General features: G+C 36.5%; 4 protein-coding genes across 15 annotated transcripts in view; all 4 read left to right on the top strand.

The window, feature by feature from the left end:
* Window positions 1-9,199, top strand: part of LOC113638717 (polyubiquitin-like) — a 58,906-nt gene extending 49,707 nt beyond the window's left edge. The window contains exons 1-4 of one of the 10 annotated variants that reach the window (XM_047818093.1): window positions 4,188-4,253; window positions 6,193-6,475; window positions 6,612-6,820; window positions 8,268-9,199. In XM_047818093.1, the coding sequence (XP_047674049.1) occupies window positions 8,288-8,755 (468 nt within the window). In that variant the 5' untranslated portion in view covers window positions 4,188-4,253; window positions 6,193-6,475; window positions 6,612-6,820; window positions 8,268-8,287 and the 3' untranslated portion in view covers window positions 8,756-9,199. The other 9 variants (XM_047818094.1, XM_047818095.1, XM_047818091.1 and 6 more) reach the window with 9 other exon arrangements.
* LOC113638685 (polyubiquitin-like) overlaps window positions 1-20,313 on the top strand; it is a 51,133-nt gene extending 30,820 nt beyond the window's left edge. Inside the window, exons 1-2 of one of the 3 annotated variants that reach the window (XM_027140098.2) lie at window positions 110-213; window positions 19,322-20,313. In XM_027140098.2, the coding sequence (XP_026995899.2) occupies window positions 19,342-19,815 (474 nt within the window). In that variant the 5' untranslated portion in view covers window positions 110-213; window positions 19,322-19,341 and the 3' untranslated portion in view covers window positions 19,816-20,313. Of the gene's footprint in view, window positions 1-109; window positions 214-4,187; window positions 4,254-19,321 lie in introns of those variants that run through there. The other 2 variants (XM_047818085.1, XM_047818086.1) reach the window with 2 other exon arrangements.
* LOC113638712 (polyubiquitin-like) lies at window positions 88-2,348 on the top strand. Its single transcript, XM_027140142.2, has 2 exons — window positions 88-213; window positions 898-2,348. Exon 2 carries the CDS (start codon window positions 918-920, stop codon window positions 1,389-1,391), a length of 474 nt encoding a protein of 157 aa, XP_026995943.1. The 5' UTR covers window positions 88-213; window positions 898-917; the 3' UTR covers window positions 1,392-2,348.
* Window positions 20,314-22,945: 2,632 nt separating the features above from the next.
* Window positions 22,946-24,564, top strand: LOC113638762 (polyubiquitin-like). The gene is made up of 2 exons (XM_027140237.2): window positions 22,946-23,096; window positions 23,583-24,564. Exon 2 carries the CDS (start codon window positions 23,602-23,604, stop codon window positions 24,067-24,069), a length of 468 nt encoding a protein of 155 aa, XP_026996038.2. The 5' UTR covers window positions 22,946-23,096; window positions 23,583-23,601; the 3' UTR covers window positions 24,070-24,564.
* The last annotated feature ends 1,133 nt before the right edge of the window (window positions 24,565-25,697 follow it).

The raw sequence follows: 25,697 nt of genomic DNA, 5'->3' as shown, positions 1-25,697 counted from the left end.
TGACGGAGGGCGGGCTGTGCTTCTCTCCTATTGGTTAGAGACATGAGCACTCGCTCATCTCCCATTGGTCGTTATGCTGATAATGGGCGTGTCTGTTAGACTATATTAGGACCCGCTGTCAGCTGTAGGGAGCGTTGTCTGGGTTTGTATCTGATGCTCGAGGACGTAAAGAGAAAAAGACATTTGAGGACAAATACATCACCTGTAAAGGAGGTAAGTTTAACTTGGTTTCAAATATTGTACTTTTAAATAATATGCGCGCTTCACAATGCGAGCAGCTGAATAAACTTATTAAGATGGAAAATGATCAGTGTTAAAATATGAAAGAAAAAGTTTTCTGAATGTTTGGTGAGCTGAAGGTAAAAAATGTAATAGAAGGTTATAACTATCATTAATATCAAAAGTGTCTTTTGTTCCTTTTCAGTAACTGTAGCTTTCCTTATCACTGGGTGATGTGGTTATCTTCTGATTGTATATAAAACTCCACTTGGAAATATAGATTTAATGCACCATAACATATCTATGGTACATCATTTAAGTGTAATTATCTTTTAGAGCCACATCATATATACAACGTTCACGCTAAAGGTGATAAAAAGTGTATATTTGAGAGTACCATTCGGGTTCCAACCCCAAATGTACATGATATAGCTGTAAACTCTGCTGGCAGACATTTTACATCCACAGTCACTTGACTTGATTGATCTAGTTACATGTTTCATTACTTCCATGTTCAAAATACACTAATTTCAAATTTATATAGTTGGGGATGTGGTAATTAAATCATGTGGTTAGTGTTATAATCACATGATTGGTGCTCATAAGCTTCCATTAGCCTGGTAACTTAAGTGCAAAAAGTTCCTTAAATGATACAATTTTTTTTTTTTTTTTGCAAAGATCATTAAAAAGAGGATATTATGGAGCTCATCATCAAAGTCCTGAGTGGGGAAACAAAGACCGTACAAGTGAATCCAGGTGACACGATTGGTGCACTCAAGCAAAAAGTCGCCCAAATCTTTAATGCAAGACCTTCACGGCTGAAGCTTTCTGTCACCAATGGGTGTGTCGTGCAGCTGGACAATGACCAGGAGACTGTGAGCAGTTATGGTCTGAGTTCAGGGGCCACGGTGATGCTGCTGATCTCCATGACTCCCGTGCCGCTTCAGGTGTTTGTGAAGAATGAGAAGGGACAGATGAAGACATATGACATCACTGACGATGAAACTGTTGATCAGTTGATGAAAAAGGTACGCCAAAATGGAGGAGCACCAGAGGACCAGCAGCGGCTGATCTACAGCGGTCGACAGCTTGAATCTGGCAGGAAGCTGCAGGATTACGGCATTGTTTCTGGAAGCACCATTCATATGACCCTCCGTCTGCGTGGAGGCTGATGGGACTAAAACACTTGGAGATCATTTTAGCCTAAAAAAATAATTTAATGTGATTCCTTTTGTAATGTCTGTTACTTTCTAATTGCACTCAATTGGTTCTCCTTTTCAGATAATTTTTTTCTGCAGTATTCTTTCTTATTCCAGTATCCAACTTTCCAATATTCATTCAATTGTATTACATTTGCTTGCTTCAACAGTTACATTTTTGCGTTTAGAATATTTAATTAGCACATAGTAGAAATAATTTAAGAGTAATGTAAAATATATATATTTTTTAATTTTTGTGTAATTGCTATCTGGGCAAACACTCAGCTGTTAAAAGATTACAGTAAAATGTGATACAATTACTGATTTTAAATTGTTAATTACTTGCTGTAATACTATAAAAGATTAAATTAAGTGTGATAGTTTATTTTGTTATGGGTCTTGTAAGTGAATTAATTTAATTTCAATTTAAATACATATATTTATTAAAATGTCTGAATTGCTTTGCCTTGATTTTTTTTGTAAAGCTCTGGCAATGACACAAGATAGATATTAGTTATAAAATTAGATTAGTAATGTTAATAAGCTGATTATAACTTAGATATTTATATAATATAAGATTATATTATTACATTACATATTATAGCAATATGTTCCATTATAGTTATAACTAGTTACACTCTTACATTAGTTTACATATACTTTATTTTCTTTATCTAGAAACCTTATAAAGTCCAGGTTTATTACTCAGTGACATGAAACTAACAGTAAGTACAGAATAATAAGACATACCAATGTGTCCTAGTAAGTAAAAGATTAATCACCACAAGTTTAACAAACAGAAATCTCAGGAATTTTGAATTTTTTTCTGAATCGGAATTTCTGTAAAACTGTTTGCAGATTCTGTTGATTGTCAAAAGTGCCATACAAATAAAAATAAAATAAATCAAGCTGAATTGAATTTTAACAACAGTACATATTCATAGTGATGTTTTAATTAAAATATAGTACACAGCTACATGTTTATATTGGTCTATATGAGCAAACATTAACATGTCTTAACAATATTTGTGGCTATATTAACATATTACATTAACAATAAATGTATTGTTTTATATAAACAAAAAGCTTGGACTGACACTAAATAAACCAGGAGCCAACCTCGAAGTTGCAACATGTAATTTTCCTGCTTACAACAGGAAACTTGCTTTATCAACTCGAAACTTGGGGTAGTCTTCTCAACTGCCAGTGCATTTCATGTTTACAGAGTTAAGTCAAGTCATCTTGGCTCCTCACACTGTGAAGAGTTTAAATTTAAATGAGTTTATAGCAGTGTCGGCTTTAGATCAGTAAAAATACACACACTGTACTTGGTTAAATTTATAACACTGACCACACTAATCATTGTTTTGAGCAGATAATCATCATCATTTGACTTATCACTTATGTTAGCTGACTTGCTAGTTGCTAAGCTACCTGCTATTGCCTGATATTGTTGCTTTGATGAGAATTGTCTACAAAATGTTGACGTAGGAAAGAATTAATAGACATGAAGGCTTAACATTATAAAAATATCCTATTTGTTTGCTCTGACAGAGTTTTTAAGAAACTTACCTAAAAATGTTGTTTTAGCAGTATATATTAGACCTCAGGATCACCACCAAAAACACACCATTTAAAACAACATTGTTTCTGTCTCATAAAAACTTATTGTGATGATTTATGCATTTATGCATAAAAGCATTATGCTGTTATTGTCCTTGTAACTTCAGTACAAAATTTAAAACATTTCAACATTTCAAAATTGAAAACACAGGTCATTAAGAAGTGGATATGATGAAGCTCATCATCAATGTCCTGAGTGGGGAAACGTGGACATGAACCTGAACCCAAATGCCACAATTGGTGAACATAAGCAACAAACTGCCCCGATTTTTAAAGCAAAACCTTCACAGCTTAAGCTTTCTATTACCAGTGGGTGACACCTACAGCTGGATCATGACCAGAAGATGGTATGAGAATGAGGTCTGAGTTCAGGATCCACTGTGATGATCATCACGAGCACCATAGAGATTCACTTTCTTCACAAAGTCCCAGTTATAATGGATTTCTCTGAAATGGAAACGGAGCCTGGGATGTGGGAGTATAAATAAACCATCTGAATAAAAGAAGGTGTTTAGGTCCTGGTTAAAGGAGTTTAACACACATTTCAATAGGCAAAATCGATATCTGTAACAAAAGAGAGCAGCCTGGAATCAGTCTGAGGTTAAAAAAAACAACAACAACCCCACCCATAAAAACAGCTGAAATTGTCAGATAACTTCAGTACACCAAGTAATACTAGTAATATAAGTCCAGCACCATGTACAGTAATAAACTAAATATATATAATTATCTGAAAAAAAAATCACCAGTATATACATATGTGTGTAGTATATTTATATACTGTATGTGGAACATTCCAGAAGGTGTGGCACGAGGAGATTAGCTGACTTTCCTCGAGCCTTCACTTTACTCACGTCATTCCAATTATAATTCATTTATTTTCCCCTAAACTGAAACTTTTAATTCCTGCACTAAAGCACAGGAAACTTTCCAGAGTTTTTTTTTTTATTTTCAAAGGTTTTACTTACATATGGATGCTGAATGGAAACAGAAAGTGACTATGAAGCTGAAAACAAATCGTAGCCAAAGGGGCGGGGTCTAATTTCATTCTGCTAGCTCATCTATATCTCCCATTGGTTAACTTGTAGATAAGGGGCGTGGCTGTGGATCTGATGCCTGCTATTAGATTGCGGTCCCCTGGAAATGAGCCTCAGTTGGGTTAAGTTCTGAAAAAGGAAACAGAGCACAGATAAGTGCATCATTTACTCAAAGGTAGGTTATTCTTAATATCTTAAATTATGTGTACTTGAAAAATAAATAGAAATTCTACAAATGTTAAATATGTATTTTTTAGACAAATTTAGCCTCTTATGGACCTCCGCCTATATCCATTGTCCAACAAAAAGTGGTACAGCTCCCACATACTTTGACACACAGGGGTGAGCCTGGTCTCATTTGAAAGAAGAGATTCTCTAGTTTCAGAAACTAGTTACATAGATTGATCCTAGGCCTTACTGGCACAAAGTTACAGGGGTTTGAATGCAGATTTTCCTGTCCGCCTGGGTTGTTTTTCTGATAAACTGATTAATCTTATTTTTCTGGAACATGTTAGGGACAAACCAACAACTGAGAGTCATAGCCACATGTCTTGGCTTTCACCCAAAAAAATGTCAAGTCAATAGACCCAAAAATGGATTTTATATGAATATTTTTCTATGGCCCTGGTCGTCGTGTGCAGCGTTTTTGTGTACTTGTTTACTATATAACTTTGAAATAAAAGGCTGCAGGCTCAGTCTGACAAGCCATAAATAAGCCTAGACTTTCTCTCTATCACTCTGGTGTGAAAACAGGCCTGTAATTTGACACCCTGAGCTGTGAGAGGGATAAAAGGTCAGGGATTACGCAAGAATTCTTCTGCGTATCCAGTTCACACAGACACAGGCAAAGAACATACGGCATGTCATATACCGTTGGAATCGTCTGCTTATTGGCTAAACGGCTGTATAAGTCCCAGCCCATTTCATTGCTATTGGAAGGAGTAATTGTCAGTCAAAGGCGGGTTCCCAAAAATGAGGTCATGCCACCATTGGCTTCTCAGCCGTCTATCTCTGCCATACAAGCACCGATTCGTTAGGACCTGGGCTATAACTGGGCTATAAATATGACGTAGACTTTGAATTTTTGAATATCCCAATTAGGAGTTAGAGCGGCAAAACGAGATGATGGCGCACTTCTGTTTCCAGTTTCAGAACACTAACGGAATATTTGCGGATTAAAAGGCTTACAGATTTCAATTCCTTGGACCTGTGTGGATTTTTGTGGCTCATTTGTGTTGGAATATATTACCCCAGTGAAGAAAGAGACGCGTCTAAAGGTAATGGAAAAACCGGTCTAGCGCCACCTAGGTCAGTTTTGTCCGAAATTTTTTTCTAATTGTATGAAGTCTGTGAATTATATTGTGCTTTGTGTGTGGGCTTAAAAAAATATTGAGAGTATAAACTTTACTAGGTAAATAGATTTTTTCGTGTTTTTGGAGGATTTGATGCTTTAAAGTTGAATTGAAGCTTGTTTCTGGGTCATCCCCTAGTGGTCACTTCTACTTCCGTGTCGTGTACGGCACGGGGCCCGTAAGAGGTTAGACAAGTCACTAATGCAAAGTAAAAGACAGTAAAGCTGACTGACTTTATTTGTGTGTTCAGTAATAATGTATTACAGTTTTTTTCAGTCGCTAACAAGCGTTTGTCCAAACAGTTGTCACATTTTCAAAACTCTAAACACAATTAGCACAGCATCAGTCTTTTGTGGCCATACCTTTCACACAGTTTATGTCCTTTTCACACAATATGCAATCAGTGAACACATTTCCACAATGCTTACATTTTCTTAACAGACAAGCTATACCCCCCAACAAAATTATGGATTGTTTTTGTAATATTCACAAATGTTAACACACAACATCCCACAATAGCAAAAACAATATTCCAAACCTTAGATACAGTATAAAAACCTCTGCTTCTGCAATGATATCAGTTAAAAAACAATATATCTCAGCTGATGATCAACAAACAATCACCTCCATTATTCGCATCTTTCAACAAACCAACAGGTAAGTATTGCATTTTACATGGAATGTTTCTATTCTCACTTGACATGACAATAAGACAATACTGTCATACAGTAATGCATATGTTGATTTTTTCCCCCTCTAAAGAATGCAACATCTTCCACACTCTGTGGGAAGAGGAAAGATCCTCAATAATGATCAAGAGCTTGCCATTGTAGAAATAGTTGTTGCAAATAATGCAATAAAACTGCATGAAATTAAAACTAGAATTGTGGAGGACCATGAGATATTTGGCAATATAGAAAGCATCAGCCTCACAACCATTACCCGGACATTGTCCAAACACAGAGTGCGGATGAAGCAGCTCTACACTGTTCCTTTTGAGAGGAACAGTGAGAGAGTCAAGGAGCTACAACGACAATATGTCCAGGTATAGTGTATATTCAATTCAATGTCCAGTTCTATAAGCTTTGCACTTTGCAAGTAGGAAACCTAGGTACACAGTAATACGTTACAGTACAGTATGGTATACAGTAATGACATGATATACATAAACTTTGTTTCAGAGAGTTATGGAATTGAAGGCCAACCAGGCCCTTCATGAATTCATTTACTGTACTTAGATGAGGCAGGATTCAATCTATCCAAAAGGCGTCGACGTGGACGAAATATAATTGGAAAAAGGGCCACAGTTGATGTGCCAGGACCGAGAGGGGCAGACATTACCATGTGTGCAGCAATGGCAAATGCAGGATTACTCCTTCACAGATGTCAGGTTGGACCCTATAATACCGAAGGCCTCCTTGCCTCTCTCAATGATCTCCAGTGCCTGGTACCAGAGCAGGATCAGGAGGGTGAAAACATGAGGACATTTGTAATTACCTGAGACAAAGTTGCTTTCGATCATGCGCAAGCAATAACAGCATGGTTTGAAGTCCACCCAAGACTGGTAAATCTCTTCCTTCCACCCTATTCACCTTTCCTCAACCCCATAGAGGAGTTCTTTTCTGCATGGAGGTGGAAGGTTTATGACCATCAGCCACATGACAAGATGTCCCTCCTTGAAGCCATGGATGCTGGCTGCAGGGACATCACAGTTCAAGATTGCCAAGGGTGCATCAGACATACTGTACCAAGCGGTTTTAACCCAGGTGCATCGCCTTGGATGATATCAGATGTGATGTTGACGAAAACATGTGGCCTAACCCTGAAGATCGCAGGGATTAGATACACTAATTTTGTGCTATTTTTAGTTCCCCCCTTCTTATCTGGGCTTTTTGCTGTTTTGTTTTTTGTTTTGTTTTTTGTTTTTCAGAATGCTCTTATATATGATATTTTGTTCACTGTAAGCAATACTGTAAAACTTTTTCTGTTCTATTATATTGTGTTTCTACTGTATCTACTTAAGTAAACAGTAAAGAAAAAAATAATTGATTTGCTTTTTACTGGAATGCGTTTGAATGTGAACATCACAGTACATGTGGACATACCGTTCCCAACTAAGAAATTTTGTGTAAAAGGTGGATTGCATGTTACCTGATACATAAAAGTCTATGCAGTTTTTCTAATGTCAACAATAGCCAGTATTTTGAAACCTGGTGTACTTTGATTGACTGCAAATACCTTGTGAAGTGAAAACAAGTGTTATTCTTTGAAAGAATAATTTCATTTTGAGTCAGATTTCCAGTGTTTTGGTAAAGTTAGTGTGTGCAGAGAAAGATGTGTTCTGTTTTGAAATGGAGAGTTAGTATATATTTAACAAAATGTTTTTTTGAGAGGAAAATTATCAATTTGGCCAATTGTGTTTTGTAGGTGTGAGTCTGTGTTAAGAGTTTAGAAAAATTATCTTAAGTATAGGTAAGCGCTTGTTAGCGATCGAAAAAAACTGTATTAATTTAATGGTTTTATAGAAAAAAAGTTATTTTATAGGTTGTATAGATGCTTGGAGTGTGTTCTGTTTCTTCTGTTTAATGTTGATAAATCTAATTCTAATCTAATAAAAAGTAAAGACTTAGCTTAACATCACAATAATTATTATTATTTTAAATGCATACATAAAAATATAGAACTATTTGTGCAATGCTAAACAGTGCTAATAATCTTCCATTACTTGTTATTTACATTTGTCTCATAGCTTCAGTAAAAAGATCATGAAACTATATTTCTGGCTTATTGATGATATGTCAAGTAGAATATTATAATATATTTTATTTTACACACAGGTCATCAATAGGGGAAAACAATGGAACTCATCATCAAAGACATAAGTGGAACAACGCAGCTTGTGAATGTGCTGCCAAGTACCACCATTGGTGAACTGAAGCAGCATATTGCCCCTCACTTTGGGGCAAGAGCCTCACGCCTGAAGCTTTCAGCCCTCAGTGGTCAGATCCTGGACAATGATCAGATGACCGTGAGCCAATACAGTCTGAGTTCAGGATCCACCGTGATGCTCCTGATCTCCACAAGCCCCATGCCCTTTCAGGTGTTTGTGAAGAATGAGAAGGGACAGATGAGGACATACGACATCACTGATGAAGTAACCGTTGATCAGTTGATGACGAATATCTACCAGAAAGAGCGAACACCAGTGGACCAGCAGCGGCTGATCTACAATGGCCAACAGCTCCAGTGTGGCAATAAACTGCAGGATTATGGCATTGGTCCAGAAAGTACCATTTTTATGACCCCCCATCTCCGTGGAGGCTGATGAGACAAAAAACACCTGGACATCATGTTTGTCCTATTTAACACCACAGAACAAAATATTAATATAATAATAATATTAAAAGTACTGTGTATGTTCCATGACTGATTCAGTTACAGTCAGCTCATTCTCATATTTAACCCCCAAGTAATCACATCTGGACACCTATTTACTTCTCCTTCCTGACACACTTCTGCAGACGCTTTAGACCAACACAGAAAATTATCTTAATGGTCAAATTTATTTATTGATTTATTTATTGTTATTATTTATTATTTAATGACATCTGTATAACCATCTTTATAATATACATAATAATTGTTGTTTAGTAACAAGTCCAAAACATACTTTTGATATTAAGTGGAAAATGCTGTAACTTAAATATTGTACTCTTGCTTTTTGGTGTATTTTCCTACTGATACATTCAAATAAAAATAATAAAACTCATATATACATGACTCCATTATGAGATTTTGAAGTTTTATTGAACATTTAGGAATGTACACAATTTATAGAAGATATTATTTTTGTATTGGTCAGCACATAAAGACACAGTTACTTGTTTCTTGTAATAATGATTAATAAAATAAATATAAATATGACATCACAAATGACATAAAATCAGGAAATTGATCAGAAATATTTTGCTTTCATCTCTCTTTCTCACACACACACACTGACATCTGCTGGACACTAAAAGACTCTTACAATTCTTTGTCAGCTACAATTGTAAACTTAAGTGAGTGTTTGGTGTAAAATAGAGCAGAAATTTCCACACAAATGTAATTTAGCAAGTTAACATTACCCAGATCTGTGCCACTTAACTACACATTTTTTATATTATTATTATTATTATTATTATTATTATTATTATTATTATTATTATTATTATTATTATTAAAAATCAAGTGGAGATGTATAAGTTTATTCTACATATTGAATGTACCAGATACTTTTTTTCTCCAAAAACATGCCAGTTGTCCTGAATCCATCACTAAAGTACAGTCTGTGAGTCTGTGCAGAATTTACAGATGCACTGGTTTTATTTTTCCTCCTAAAACATGTCAGTATGTGGATTAAGATAAAGTCCATATGTACAACATTCAGATTCATGTAATCTATCTTCTATGTGTTTGGGTTTGTTTAGATTTTTTGGATTTTTGGAGTCCAGTGGGGTTTAATGTGGTGTTACGTCACTCTCAGGAGAATCTAAACAATCAAAACAACTCAAACTGTTTTACTGATGAAACCAACACAATATGAATACATTTTATTAATAGGGTTTTTAGTAACCACAGAATATCAATAGAACATCATATAATATTTAAAGAACTACAAAATTGAATATATTATCACAAAATCTCTTAACTGAATTCAGCAGCTGCATTTACACTTACACTGAGTTTATTACATTATGGTTTTTTTTTATCTTATCTCAGTACTTTTACTTTTAACTTTGTAGTAAATAAAGCTAAATTAATGTCCATTACACCCTCCTCTAGGCTTTTCTGTAAAGATTTTAAAATAGTTTATGGTTTGCTGAATTCAATTAAGATAAGAAGTGTATAAAAAACGGGGGCATGGTGGCTTAGTGGTTAGCACGTTTGCCTCACACCTCCAGGGTTGGTGGTTCGATTCCCGCCTCTGCCTTGTGTGTGTGGAGTGCATGTTCTCCCCCTGCCTCGGGGGTTTCCTGCGGGTACTCCGGTTTCCTCCCCCGGTCCAAAGACATGCATGGTAGGTTGATTGGCATCTCTGGAAAAATTGTCTGTAGTGTGTGATTGTGTGAGTGAATGAGAGTTTGTGTGTGTGCCCTGCGATGGGTTGGCACTCCGTCCAGGGTGTATCCTGCCTTGATGCCCGATGACGCCTGAGCACAGGCTCCCCGTGACCCGAGAAGTTCAGATAAGCGATAGAAAATGAGTGAGATGAGTGAGTGTATAAAAAACAACTCTTATACTGAATAAAATCATTAGTACAATTCAACACACTACGCTGTAGGTTAAATAGAACATGTAAATTGCCCAAAAGGAAAGAAAACTTTTGTATGCAGAAGTAATCAAATCTATTAAATGTATCCCTGGGTCTGTTTTATGTTTAATATTAAAATCTCCTAAAAGTAAATAAAAATATTGCTCACCTGTGTGAGAAAGTACAGACTGCCTCAATGCAGATTCTAAGGTAAATGTCAGAACAAGCTCAATCCCAAAACCAACCCCTGTTCAAGTCAAGTCAATTCAAGAAGCGTTTATTGTCATTTCAACCTGTTACAGTACACAGAGACAAGGTTTCTCCAGGACCATGGTGCTACATGAAACAAAGACAGAGCTAAGGACTTAGTAAGTTGTTCTAGCCACATAAAGTGCATCTGTGCAACCTGGTGCAAACAGTGCAAGACAAAAGACAAAAAGACAGTGCAGGACAAAAGACAATGCAAACAAAAAATACAAGAATGCTTCGGTACCTTTTTCCAGACAGAAGGAGGGTGAAGAGTGTGTGTGAGGGATGTGTGAGGTCATACACAATGCTGTTGGCCTTGCGGATGCAGTGTGTTGTTTAAATGTACATGATAGAGGGAAGAGAAACTCCAATGATATTCTCAGCTGTCCTCACTATCTGCTGCAGGGTCTTGTGATCTGAGATAGTGCAGTTCCCAAACCAGACAGTGATGCAGCTGCTCAGAATGCTCTCAATGGTCCTTCTGTAGAACGTAGTCAGGATTGAGGGAGGGAGATGGGTTTATCTCAGCCTTCATAGGAAGTAGAGACGCTGGTGGGCTTTATTGGTGATGGAGCTGGTGTTGAGTGACCAGGTAAAATTCTCTGCTAGGTATTGACTCTTGACAATCTCTACAGGTGATCCGTCAATGTTCAGTGGAGAGTGGTTAGTAGTCTAATAATCTAATCATTAAAAAACCATTTACATTTGCATTTTGGTCATCTGGCGGAAGCCTTTATCCAAAGTGATTTATAGAAGTCCTTTGAATGAATCCATCCTGATACTGATCTGATATGTAAGATGGAGGTTGTCCATTTTTGGCTTTGTAGGCCAGCATCAGTGTTTGGAATCTGATGCGTGCAGCTACAGGAAGCCAGTGAAGGGAGCGCAGCAGGTGGGTGGTGTGGGAGAAGTTATTTTGGATCGTTTGAAGAGGTTGAATTGTGTCAGCAGAGAACAGTGACAAATCAAGCACTTGAGTGGCCTGTGTGTGATCGAAGGGGAGATCAGCAAGTTGTCCACAGAGATCACTCTCCAGGCCTGAGGATGAATCACCTGAGATGATCATCAATTCTCCCTCAAGTATTGTTAGTCCCCTCCTCTGGTTCAGTTGCTCTAGAACATCTTCAGTCCCCAATCAGAAAGACAAGATGAATTACAGGAAGTCACACAGAGTTTGTTGTGAACAAAAAAATCAGGAATAATGATAAACTTCTTTGGGTGCTGGGTTGGTGTAAAGGGGATTGAGGAGGATGACCATCTGGATAAAGCAAAGATCTGAAATCACCAGAAAAGTGTCAGTAACTAAAACAGAGGTTATGAGATAATGAAATTAAAGGTATATATTTGTTCAGGAATATGTCATTGCAGAGAGAATGCAATACAGAAATAAGAAAAAATGTTATTGTCACGTATGAATGCGTATTGGGCATTCAGCATTAAAACAAAGTCTGCACAAAACAGAGAAACCTGAAACTGGTGACGGTGTTGAATGTGGACACTAGTGTTGGAGTCAAGACCACCTAAACCGAGACCAAGACAAGACCAAGACTTTGAAGGGTCGAGACCAAGTCAAGACCAAGACCGAGACAGGCCGAGACCGAGTCAAGACCAAGTCAAGACCAAGACCAGTGCAAGTCCCCACACTGCATGACACACTTATGATAAAATGTGGAATATGCATACGATTGGCACTTCTCTCATGTGTGTGGGTGTGTAAGAGAGAAGTTTTGATAAAATAATCAAAAGGCATTGCAGATATGTGGGAATCTATCTTTTTCTTCTATAAGCAAATAAATGTGAACAAACACTTACTGTAAGAGCTGAAATTAACTTAACCATTTATTCAGAACTCCTTTTCCATGGTTTGTCATCCACCTAACACAATGCAGGTGTTTCAGCCATAAAATTACCAAAAATGTAATTGGGAAAACCTTAAACATTGATGACATTATATGCCAAACCTGAATGAACTGCAGTGGCAAAACACTCCTAACAAGCTTGCCACCAAGGTTAAACATAAAGCTGTAGTTAATGAGAAAAAAAATCTAATATGATCAATGGGAAATTTGTTTAAAGTAGCATTTGGTTACATTTAAGAAAAAATAGAAATTGCAACATTTTGTGACCCAAACGTGCACGATGGGGTCTCATTATAATGACCCCTCTACTAAAAACCCTCTCCACTGGTGCAGAGGAGGCAGGGACCGACAGCACCTTCATGGACAGATTGTGGAGTTGAGGGTATCTGTCATGGTTTTTGGCCCAGAAGGAGAGTGTATTGTCAGTGTCAGTATCTGTATCATGGATCGCATCAAAGTATTTGCTTATCTGTGTTTCAATACTTGAATCCTGGGTTGTTGAGCTGCGCTTCTTGTGAGCCTTGTAGTGGGACAGAAGGCGCGGGAATTTGACTGGTGGCGAATCCCAGGGTGGATCCACATTCATGGCCTCTGAGTCAGTTGCTTCTTCTTCACTGCTTATTTTCTCCACCTCTGAGATCAAAGTGTCTGAGAAGCAAAAACATAATAAATTGGTTAGATGTAAAGAGATAGAATGCACATATTAGAGAGTTACATTTATACCTTTAGGACAAATTTAAAAATAATTTAAGAATGATTTTTAAACAAGTCTTTTTTTTCTTATTTAAATGAGCATTGTGTGTTAATATAAACTTAAGTACAGGGTCTTTGTTCCAGTGCAGACTCAGAGATCAGTTTTAGGTAGGAATATGGCAGGTTATTAAGATTATTCAGATTTAGTAAGAAGTTACTAAAATTATTCTAGTATGACCAGTATATTTATTTAGGAGTATAGTTATTTAGGAGATATAGTTCTACTGTATTACATCTAACTGTTGCCTTACTTTTTTACTTAAGTACATAGGCAAGTACTAGACTTTTCTTGGATTTATCTCTACAGGTGACCATGACAGGCAATTAGTCTGTTTTATGACAAAAATAAACTGTTAAAAATTAAAACCCCATGAATTAAACTTTAAGGCCTTTCAAGGACTACTATTTAAAAAATTTTAGACATTTTATGACATTTCAAGATTTGCAAATTACAAGCCTATTGTTTTCACTGGATAAGAATTTACTGTATATTAACCTGTTAGTGTCTTCTTCAGTTCATCTCGGAGTTTCTTCACTGATGTTGCATTTCCCCCATTGTAACATCCAGATCCACCCAACTTAAGCCAAACTGTGGATCCAGCATGGTAGCTAAGAAGTACACATTGTGGCTAAAAGGTTCCTCTCTTCCACTCTCTTTGGCCATGTTTGTTTTGGTAAAGATTCCAGAGAATCTTTTCACCAGAGACTGACGGAGGGCCTTAACTAATGGCCGGCACTGCATTCTGGTATCCTCCATCTTGAGGAGGTGTGTATTCAAGTCCAGGACAGTTGGAACCACCTGCTGATGGTAACTGATTTATCCCCTTCTGTCTGGTCTGTTCTGCCTCAGAGAAGGGAGCAAGAAGCGCACTCAGTTCCTTCAGCTGGTTCCACTCACAAGCACTAAACATCACATTCTCATAGTCCTTACTGCACATTTCATTTAGAGATTTGTGGTCCAGAGCTGTGAGGGCCTGTACTTTTTTTGAACGTGCTGTTCCAGCGAGTGGTGTTTGCTGCTGGAATGGTCTTATTAGAGTCAAACATAACCTCAAACTTTTCTTTAAATTGTGAGCTGCTATGTAACAGCGTTGTGAACTGGCTTTGGCTATGGTGTGGGAAATGGCCCTTACCTCCTTCATGCCGTCATTCACAACTAACTGCAGAGAGTGGGCAAAGACGGAAAGACGTTCACCTGATGACCATGGTAATTCTGTGTCTTCCAATAAATTCATGTCCTCCCACAAGTGTTCATCATCTAGATTCCCCTCCTCACTCTCACTGTCATCAGACTGTTGTTGTGGCATGTGAACTTTGAAAGCACATTTCATATTAGCAGCATTGTCTGTGATGATATAACTTATCTTCTGACGTATACCATATTCCTCTGTGATCTCCTCAAAGGCAGAAGCAATTCGCTCCCGACTATGTCTGCCTGTAAAATGCCTACAGCCCAGCAAGTACAATCCTTCAATTTGTTGCACACATGGGCAGTCACTCCAAGGAAGGAGGGCAGCCTGCGATCAGACCAGAGATCAGTTGTTAAAGAAACAGATGACTGGGTCTCCATCTTCTTTAAAACAGTTTCCTTGACAGTCTTTACCAACACTGGTATCTGTTTCTCAGAAATTGTTCTTCTAGAGATTGGTGTGTACTTATTGTCCATAATCTCAAGAAAGTGTTTAAAATGTCCATTTTCCACAAGTGTCAGAGGCAGACAACAACCAATTATCAAATCTTGGATAATGGCTTTACTGATGGCTTGTTGTCTTGGTGAATGTAGGCTGTACACCTGCACTTTCTGTGTAAACGACAACGCTATAGTTGGCTGTGTGACATCTGTCTGTTGCCCTGCCTTGTACTCCAAGAACCTAAAAATTCAGGGAGGAACTGGTAAGATATTTGGTGATATGAACAATAATCACATTAAAAGAGTAATCTTAAAAATAAAAAAGTATCAAAACTGAATAAAATTGTTAAATCATATCACATATAAAACACACAACACAATACATGCACAGCAAAGGCATTACGGAAACTAATTTTTTACACAAGTTACCCAAGGATATAATTGAAATGGTATTATATGGTCAAACTAGTTTATTTTCTTACCATAAGACAAAAAATAACATCATCTTTAAGGTGATTAAACTTCTATTAGCCAAGTCTCTTTCGGTGAGCCTGAGGTAGTGATGGGTGACAAATCTATATATCATGATATATCTTATAGATGATATAAAGTAAAGAAATATAGTGTACATTGATATAATTTAATAACACTATTTTATCAATTAAGTTTGTTTGTGGACAGCAAGCCTACCCCACTCCTGTTAAAAACTGAAGCTAAAACGCCTTGATCGCCCCCAGGTGCTTGGTCCCAGTAAAGCTCATAATCCCTACCTCCTTCTGCCGCGCACATTTTAAAACTCAAAGTTCCGTTAAAAATGCTAATCTCCATGAGGTATTAATCTAGACAGTCCATTTTGTCTTAAATGAATGTGAATAACAGGAGAGGGAATATGTATCCTACAGATCCAAGCATTAAGTCTTGCTTAGTAGGCAAATTATTATATAATAATTATTATATATTTTTAATTTACATGTTGGTAATGTTATTGTGTAGCTTTATTGTGCAATGTGGAAGGAAACCCTGTTTTTGCATTTTATTTTGATCAGTTTGTTTTAACAAATATATCTCACATGTGATTTGACTTATGTTTTTGGTTAATATCGCCCAGCACTATGGGGAGAGAGGGGTGAACTTATCATTACAGCAAAATTTGCCGGCATTACTTGCACTTAGATTACAGTACCTTACTTTATGCTTCCTTTCCAAATGTCGATAGAAGTTTGACGTGGTCCCAGCCGTCTCAGTAAGCGTTGCGTTGCAGAACTTACACACTGCTGTATGTTTTCTTTTGGATGCATTTTTACAGATGAACTCTTTGTGGTTTATGTAGCCAAATTGTATAACAGAAGATTTGGCTGACATCTCTCCGACAGCCACGGTCACGGTGACGGCACAGCTTGCTCTCCTGTCTCCTGCTTTCACGTGTGGAGTGTGATGCGATGGGGGGTTGGGGGTTGGTGGCGCGGTGCGGCGCAGCACGGGGAGGGGGGGGTAAAAACTAAAAACATTTAAAATTAGACACAAGTCAAGCTCTTGGTTGGAGGTTTATTGTCCATCACAGTAATGATGTTAAAAAAAAATTTCGTGACATGCCCTCAGTTTTGGTCTTGACCGGTCTTAAAATGAAATCCCGAGTCCTCTTCATCCGAGACCGAGACGAGACCGAGTAAAAATGTGGTCGATTCCGAGACGAGAAAGACCTTAAAAAGTGGTCTCGAGACCAAGACCGATCTCGAGTACTACAACACTAGTGGACACCCAGAAACAGTTGTACATATCCTTCTGGACTGTGGTGCATATAAATACCAGACCAATCAAGAATATTTGAATATATAAATATATATATTTATTTAGTAGATAAAATATCAAATATTCTTAAAGTCAATTCTAAAATTAGTTATTCAATACATACGACTCGTGATTTTTGTGAATGAAATATTTTTTAAAATAATTTTTGTGTGTGTTGATATGTGAGCTTACACTTAGTAAGTAACGAATAATGCAGGGCTTGAATCGGACTGAAGAGATTTAATCACTGTAGCAGTTAATTACTGGTTAACTGATGGGAAATGAAAGAAAAGAAAAGAAAAGAAAAGAAAAGAAAAGAAAAGAAATCTCATACCTTCCTGGAAAAAAGCTTTATTGAAGCAGCAGAGTGAATCCTTGTTGCAGACCGAACTCACAAATACTGGGAAGAAATGTACTGTAACCTGTAGTTTAGCAGAAAAACTCGAACAAAAGCTACACAGAAATAACAATAGACTGACTTGATTTTAATAAGAACACAAGTTTAGGAGAATCTTTTGCGTTACCTGCTAGTCTTTTGGTTCTAAGAAAAAGATAAATAGCCAAAAAAAAAAGTATATGAATCTTATAAAAAAAAACTGAACCTTCACTAGGGGTTGCAGCCTGATTTCCTTTTGCTTATCACTGCTTATTGCACTGTCATTATTTCTGAAGTCTTCTGTGCTTTAGAGCATTTCATTGCATCTGTCTGGTACATGTAGAGTTTAGAGTATGAAATATCAATATAATATGTTAGAATACTTTCTACTCTACCGTAGAGCTACTCCACCTAACACTACGCTCTTACTGTCATAACGGTTTTGAATGGCTTCATATCCTTCATAGTTGGAAAATCTGCATTTTACCCAAGATAAAAGCATAAATAAACAACAATAACTGAAGGAAATTTAAATAGTATCTCTAGATACTTGATATGTATCTAAAAAAAATTTTTTTAAATCCATCCCTGTTTATCTAGATATCATTGATATTGTAGGTATAACATTTTGTATATTGTTTCACATATAATAGAAATGTCTCCAGGTAACATGATTTTTTGTCATGGCACTTTTGGTAAAGTTATTTTTTTTTCTTGTTTTGTTCTACAGCCTATCTCTCTGGACCTTGTGGATAAGTTGGAGAGACTTGCTCTTGTAGACTTTGGCAGCCAGGAAGGTGTTGAGTGTCTGGAGAAATCCATCCGCTTCGCTGATCAGCTCCATGTCGTTGGCACGAACGGTGTGGAACCAATGGATTCTGTTCTAGAGGACAGGTGTGTGTGTGTGTGTGTGTGTGTGTGTGTGTGTGTGTGTGTGTGTGTGTGTGTGTGTGTGTGTGTGTGTGTGTGTGTTATATAATAAGTCACATTGATTCAGATTCATGTAATGGCTCAATATCAGTATCTTTTAAATAAATTAAAATTTGTTGCTATTATTATTATAGTATTATTTTGCGATAAGTATGATAAGGAATCTGTGGCTCTTCCTGGCTGCCAAGAGAGTTTGTCTTTGTGTCTTAGAGCTTTGTATCTGAGAGAAGACACAGTAACTGAGGGAAACTGCGCAGAGGAACTTCTTCGACGCTCCAGAATCACAGAGGAGGAATATTTTGTAGCGCCTCCAGGTCAGCAAACTAAGCTCAAACACACACACAAACACAGACATTTTTGTTTTCAAGTCATATTTTCTCTTATGCTAAACTTATTTATCTCAAATCAGAGCTTTATGTGCTTAGCAAAGAGAAATATCAGGAAAAGTCTGGAAAGATTTAGGAGTTATAAACAAGATAATGATAAAATATCCAAATACAAAGAGGTGAAAATTGTAACTTAAATTGTAATTATTTAAGTGCTGACTTTAAAGGGAATCTTGGAATATCTGGACAAATGAAACAGATCCTTTATTTTCTGGTGTTGTGTTTTGAATTCCTTTCTGAAGCCACCTACTGGCACCTTCTCCATTGTGCAACAACAGTCCCAGCTCAGGAATCTCTTGCGTGGATCGTTTGTTGTTGTAACATATTTATGGTGCATCATTTAAGTGTAATTATCTTTTAGAGCCACATCACATATACAACGTTCACACTAAAGGTGATAAAAAGTGTACACTTGACAGTACCATTCGTGTTCCAGCCCCAAATGTACATGATATAGCTGTAAACTCTTCTGGCAGACATCTTACATCCACAGTCACTTGACTTGATTGATCTAGTTACACGTTAATCACATGAATAGTGCTCATAAGCTTCCATTAGCCTTGTAACTTAAGTGCAAATAGTGTCTTAAATGACACTAATCTGCTCTTATTTTTTATTTTTGCAAAGGTCATTAAGAAGAGGATATTATGGAGCTCATCATCAAAGTCCTGAGTGGGGAAACAAAGACCGTGCAAGTGAATCCAGGTGACACGATTGGTGCACTCAAGCAAAAAGTCGCCCAAATCTTTAATGCAAGACCTTCACGGCTGAGGCTTTCTGTCACCAATGGGTGTGTCGTGCAGCTGGACAATGACCAGGAGACTGTGAGCAGTTATGGTCTGAGTTCAGGGGCCACGGTGATGCTGCTGATCTCCATGACTCCCGTGCCGCTTCAGGTGTTTGTGAAGAATGAGAAGGGACAGATGAAGACATATGACGTCACTGACGATGAAACCGTTGATCAGTTGATGAAAAAGGTACGCCAAAAAGAAGGAGCACCAGAGGACCAGCAGCGGCTGATCTACAGCGGTCGACAGCTCGAATCTGGCAGGAAGCTGCAGGATTACGGCATTGTTTCTGGAAGCACCATTCATATGACCCTCCGTCTGCGTGGAGGCTGATGGCACAGAAAAACATGGAGATCATTTTAGCCTAAAAAAATAATTTAATGTGATTCCTTTTGTAATGTCTGTTACTTTCTAATTGCACTCAATTGGTTCTCCTTTTCAGACTCTTTTCAGAGAGTCACTTTCTGCAGTATTCTTTCTTATTTCAGTATCCAACTTTCCAATATTCATACAATTGTATTACATTTGCTTGCTTCAACAGTTACATTTTTGGTTTTAGAATATTTAATTAGCACATAGTAGAAATAATTTAAGAATAATGTAAAAAATATATATATATATTTTTTTTGTGTGTAATTGCTATCTGGGCAAACACTCAGCTGTTAAAAGATTACAGTAAAATGTGATACAATTACTGATTTTAAATTGTTAATTACTTGCTGTAATACTATAAAAGATTAAATTAAGTGTGATAGTTTATTTTGTTATGGGTCTTGTAAGTGAATTAATTTAATTTCAATTTAAATACATATATTTATTAAAATGTCTGAATTGCTTTGCCTTGATTTTTTTTTTTGTAAAGATTTGGGAGTAACACAAGATAGATATTAGTTATAATATGACTAGTAATGTTAATAAGCTGATTATAACTCATATTTATATAAGATTATATCATTATATTATATTATATATTATAGAAATATGTTCCATTATAGTTATAACTTGTTACACTATTATATTAGTTTACATATACTTTATTTTCTTTTAAAGCTTCCAGTCTGTTTTTCTAACTTTAATCAGCATGACAGTGTCATCTCCAGCCCTGTCCTTGTTCACTGACATGATGTCAGTTGGTCCTTATGTGGCAGGTCTGAAAAAAAATTTAAAAAATTTTATTCATCTAATCACTCTTCATAACATTGATGGCAATTTGGCGTATATGCAAATTGCTATAATAAAAGCTGAGACAGCAGATTCATGAAAATTAATATTTGTGTCATTTTCCAAACTTATTTTCTATTCAATAAGTTTGTCATGCGGCCAGTTCATGAAAAGCAGCTCAATGGAGGGGCTGAAGAGATATGACATGCAAAGTGAGTGATGACACAACAACAATATAAGCCATATGTTGTATTTTTGTATTTTAAAACCGAATGCATTGTGCATTGTACAATAGGCTTTTTCTACAAACATATTCCAATATGGTTTTAATGTAAATGATCTTCAGTACAATGTAAGATGCCCAAGTAGCCTTTTTTCTACATTCAAATTTGTAAATCTGAGAGCCATATCACAGTTATTTGGAATTTTCAGAATTTTTTTTTATTAAAGAAAAAAAATGGACAGAAGAAATTATACTAACAAATGTTCTCATCTGTCATCGTCCTGTCAGTCATCATGAAACGTGTGTCACTTCATAACTGTAGGGTTCAGTGTCCGACTGAACTAAATTTATAATAGAGATGTCTTTTTCACCCAAAGCAACTTGAAGGGCCAGAACAAATTATCCTCTCAGATCTCATACAGTTTTACACTCAATAACTTACTCTCTGTTCTTTCGCATCTAGGCTCCTAAATTACACCTCCTGCCTCTTTAATCACCATGGGTGCTAGAACCTCAGACTCACTGCTCCTCGTCTCTGGAATTCACTCCCGGAAAACATCCGTAACATAGACTCACTGACCACATTCAGAACACGATTCAAAACACGATTTGTTCAAAAGCGCTTATCCCAAATGATCTTAGTTCAGTCAGGACCACTTTGTCAAATGAGGATTTATTAGATGATATGCATACAGTTAGTATTGGCAGTATGGTTCTGTTCTGGGAAAAAATCCACGTGCGCATGCATGGACAGAGCGGGGAGAGCAGCAACTAGAAAATAGAATAGACCCCCGTATAACAGCAGAACCATAATCATGCATAGTATTAAATATGCTCACTTACATGTTTTGAAAAATAAATAAACAAATAAATAGAGAGAGAGAGAGAGAGAGAGAGAGAGAGAGAGAGAGAGAGAGAGAGAGAGAGAGAGAGAGAGAAGAAAAACAAATACATGATGAATAATTATAACGTATACTGGTACGTGAACAACGGGTTCCGGCTAGGTGGAGTCGGGTTTGGAGGAGGGACTTTATATCGCAGTAGCAGCGATGCGCTCAAAAGCGGCTCAATGAATGGGAATTTAAAGGGTCGGATAATATGGATGTTGTTACTGGATTGGTGCCTGTCATGAACAGCTGATTATCAGCTGATGCATGCTTGATGACGTGGCCTGCCTGAACTAAGGCGATGCTTGATACTGCCAGAAGGGAGAAGCTGAACAAGGTTGTGTCAGGGTTTTGAGGGTCAGTACTGATTTTTTCTGTCCAGTTTCTGGTTCTTGTATCGTACAAGTCCTGGGGAGTGGGAGTGGGCAGTTGCAGTCTGTTCCTGTCCTGTTTAGTTGCTGCTCCAAAACCAGATGGTGATCGATGTGCATAGGACAGATTCAAAGACTGCAGTTTAGAACAGCATCAACAGCTCCTGTGGCAGACCAAACTTCCTTAAAGTCCTGGTTTATTACTCAGTGACATGAAACTAACAGTAAGTACAGAGTAATAAGCTATACTAATGAGTAAAATATATATCACCAAAAGTTTAACACACAGAAATTTCGAAAATTTTCACAATCTTTGTGAGCTTTAGAAATGTGAATATTTCACAAAAAGCTAAACCTGCATCTGAATTTCTGTAAAACTGTTTGCAGATTCTATTGATTGTCAAAAGTGCCATACAAATAAAAATGAATTGAATCAAGCTGAATTGAATTTTAATAACAGTACATATTCATAGTGATGTTTTAATTAAAATATATTACAGCTACATGTTTATATTGGTCTATATGAGCAAACATTAACATGTCTCAACCATTTTTGTGGCTATATTAACACATTACATTAACAATAAATGTATTGTTTTATATGAACAAATTGCTTGGACTTTCCCCGAGCCTTCACTTTACTCACGTCATTCCAATTATAATTCATTTATTTTCCCCTAAACTGAAACTTTTTTTTATTTTTTATTTTCAAAGGTTTTACTTACATAAGGATGCTGAATGGAAACAGAAAGTGACTATGAAGCTGAAAACAAATCGTAACCGAAGGGGCTCGGGCCTAATTTCATTCTGCTAGCTCATCTATATCTCCCATTGGTTAACTTGTAGATAAGGGGCGTGGCTGTGGATCTGATGCCTGCTATTAGATTGCGGTCCTCTGTGGAAATGAGCCTCAGTTGGGTTTGGTTCTGAAAAAGGAAACAGAGCACAGATAAGTGCATCATTTACTCAAAGGTAGGTTATTCTTAATTTCTTTAATGTGTGCTTGAAAAATAAATATGTATTTTTTAGACAAATTTAGACAAGTCACTAATGCAAAGTAAAAGACAGTAAAGCTGACTGACTTTTATTTGTGTGTTCAATAATAATTTATTATTAATTTAATGGTTTTATAGAACAAAATAGTTATATTAAAATAATTTTATAGGTTGTATAGATGCTTGGAGTGTGTTCTGTTTCTTCTGTTTAATGTTGATAAATCTAATTCTAATCTAATAAAAAGTAAAGACTTAGCTTAACATCACAATAATTATTATTATTTTAAATGCATACATAAAAATATAGAACTATTTGTGCAATGTTAAACAGTGTTAATAATCTTCCATTACTTGTTATTTACATTTGTCTCATAGCTTCAGTAAAAAGATCATGAAACTATATTTCAGGCTTATTGATGATATGTCAAGTAGAATATTAGAATATATTTTATTTTACACACAGGTCATCAATAGGGGAAACAATGGAACTCATCATCAAAGACATAAGTGGAACAACGCAGCTTGTGAATGTGCTGCCAAGTACCACCATTGGTGAACTGAAGCAGCATATTGCCCCTCACTTTGGGGCAAGAGCCTCACGCCTGAAGCTTTCAGCCCTCAGTGGTCAGATCCTGGACAATGACCAGATGACCGTGAGCCAATACAGTCTGAGTTCAGAATCCACTGTGATGCTCCTGATCTCCACAAGCCCCATGCCCTTTCAGGTGTTTGTGAAGAATGAGATGGGACAGATGAGGACATATGACACCACTGATGAAGTAACCGTTGATCAGTTGATGATGAATATCTACCAGAAAGGGCGAACACCAGTGGACCAGCAGCGGCTGATCTACAATGGACAACAGCTCCAGTGTGGCAATAAACTGCAGGATTATGGCATTGGTCCAGAAAGTACCATTTTTATGACCCTCCGTCTGCGTGGAGGCTGATGAGACAAAAACACATGGACATAATTTTTGTCTTATTTAACACCACAGAACAAAATATTAATATAATAATGATAATAATAATAATAATAATAATAATAATAATAATAATAATAATAATAATAATAATAATAATAATAATAGTAAAAGTACTGTGTATGTTGCATGACTGATTCAGTTACAATCAGCTCATTCTCATATTTAACCCCCAAGTAATCACATCTGTAAACCTATTTACTTCTCTTTCCTGACAAACTTCTGCAGACACTTTAGACACACACTTAGAAAATTATCTTAATGGTCAAATTTATTTATTGATTTATGTATTGTTGTTATTTATTATTTAATGACATCTGTATAACCATCTTTATAATATCAATAATAATCTATCTTGTTGTTTAGTAATAAGACCAAAACATACTTTTGATTTTAAGTGGGAAATGCTGTAACTTATATATTGTACTCTTGCTTTTCTGTGTATTTCTTACTGATAAATTCAAATAAAAATAATAATCCAAATATTACATACATGTCTCCATAATGAAATTTTGTGATTTGTGAAAGAAGTTTTTTTATTGAACATTTAGGAATGTAAGCAATTTTTAGAAGATGTTATTTTTTTGTCTTGATCAGCACAAAAAGACACAGTTACCTGTTTCTGGTAATAATGATAAATAAAATACATGTAAATATAAAATCACAAATGACATAAGGGGGTGGGGGGGTGGGGGCCTAATGGTTAGAGAGTCTGACTCCTAACCCTAAGGTTGGGGGTTCGATTCTTGGGCTGGCCACAACTGAGGTGCCCCTGAGCAAGTCACCGAAACCCCAAAACTGCTCTAGAACATCTTCAGTCCACAATCAGAAAGACAAGATGAATTACATGAAGTCACACAGAGTTTGTTGTGAACAAAATAATCAGGAATGATGATAAACTTCTTTGGGTGCTTAGTTGGTGTAAAGGGGAATGAGGAGGATGACCATCTGGATAAAGCAAAGATCTGAAATCACCAGAAAAGTGTCAGTGAATAAAACAGGGGTTATGAGATAATGAAATTAAAGGTATATATTTGCAGAGAGAATTAAATGCAGAAATAAGAAAAAATGTTATTGTCATTCAGCATTAAAACAAAGTCTGCACAAAACAGAGAAACCTGAAACTGGTAACGGTGATGAATGTGGACACCCAGAAACAGTTGTACATATCCTTCTGGACTGTGGTGCATATAAATACAGTCCCAGATCAATCAAGAATATTTGAATATATGAAAATATATATATATATTTAATTGATAAAATATCAAATATTCTTAAAATCAATTCTAAAATTAGTTATTCAATACATACGACTCGTGAATTTTGTGCATGAAATATTTTTTTTTATGTTTTTGTGAGTGTGTTGATATATGATGTGGTCTTATAAAGTTAATAGAATGGGGGCATAGAAGCCTTTATTATCACCAAATATACATTACAGAACAGTGGAATTCTTTTCTTCACATACCCCAACTGAGGAGGTTGGGGTCAGAATGCAGGGTCAGCTTTGATACAGCGACCCTGGAGCAGGGAGGGTTGAGGGCCTTGCTCAAGGGCGAGTAATGCAGGGTTTGAATCGGACTGAAGAGATTTAA

Source organism: Tachysurus fulvidraco, chromosome 9 (genome assembly GCF_022655615.1).
Source record: "Tachysurus fulvidraco isolate hzauxx_2018 chromosome 9, HZAU_PFXX_2.0, whole genome shotgun sequence".
NCBI classification, from domain to species: Eukaryota; Metazoa; Chordata; class Actinopteri; order Siluriformes; family Bagridae; genus Tachysurus; species Tachysurus fulvidraco.
Note: the sequence above shows the minus strand (reverse complement) of the source record. Positions and strands in the feature narration are given on the sequence as shown.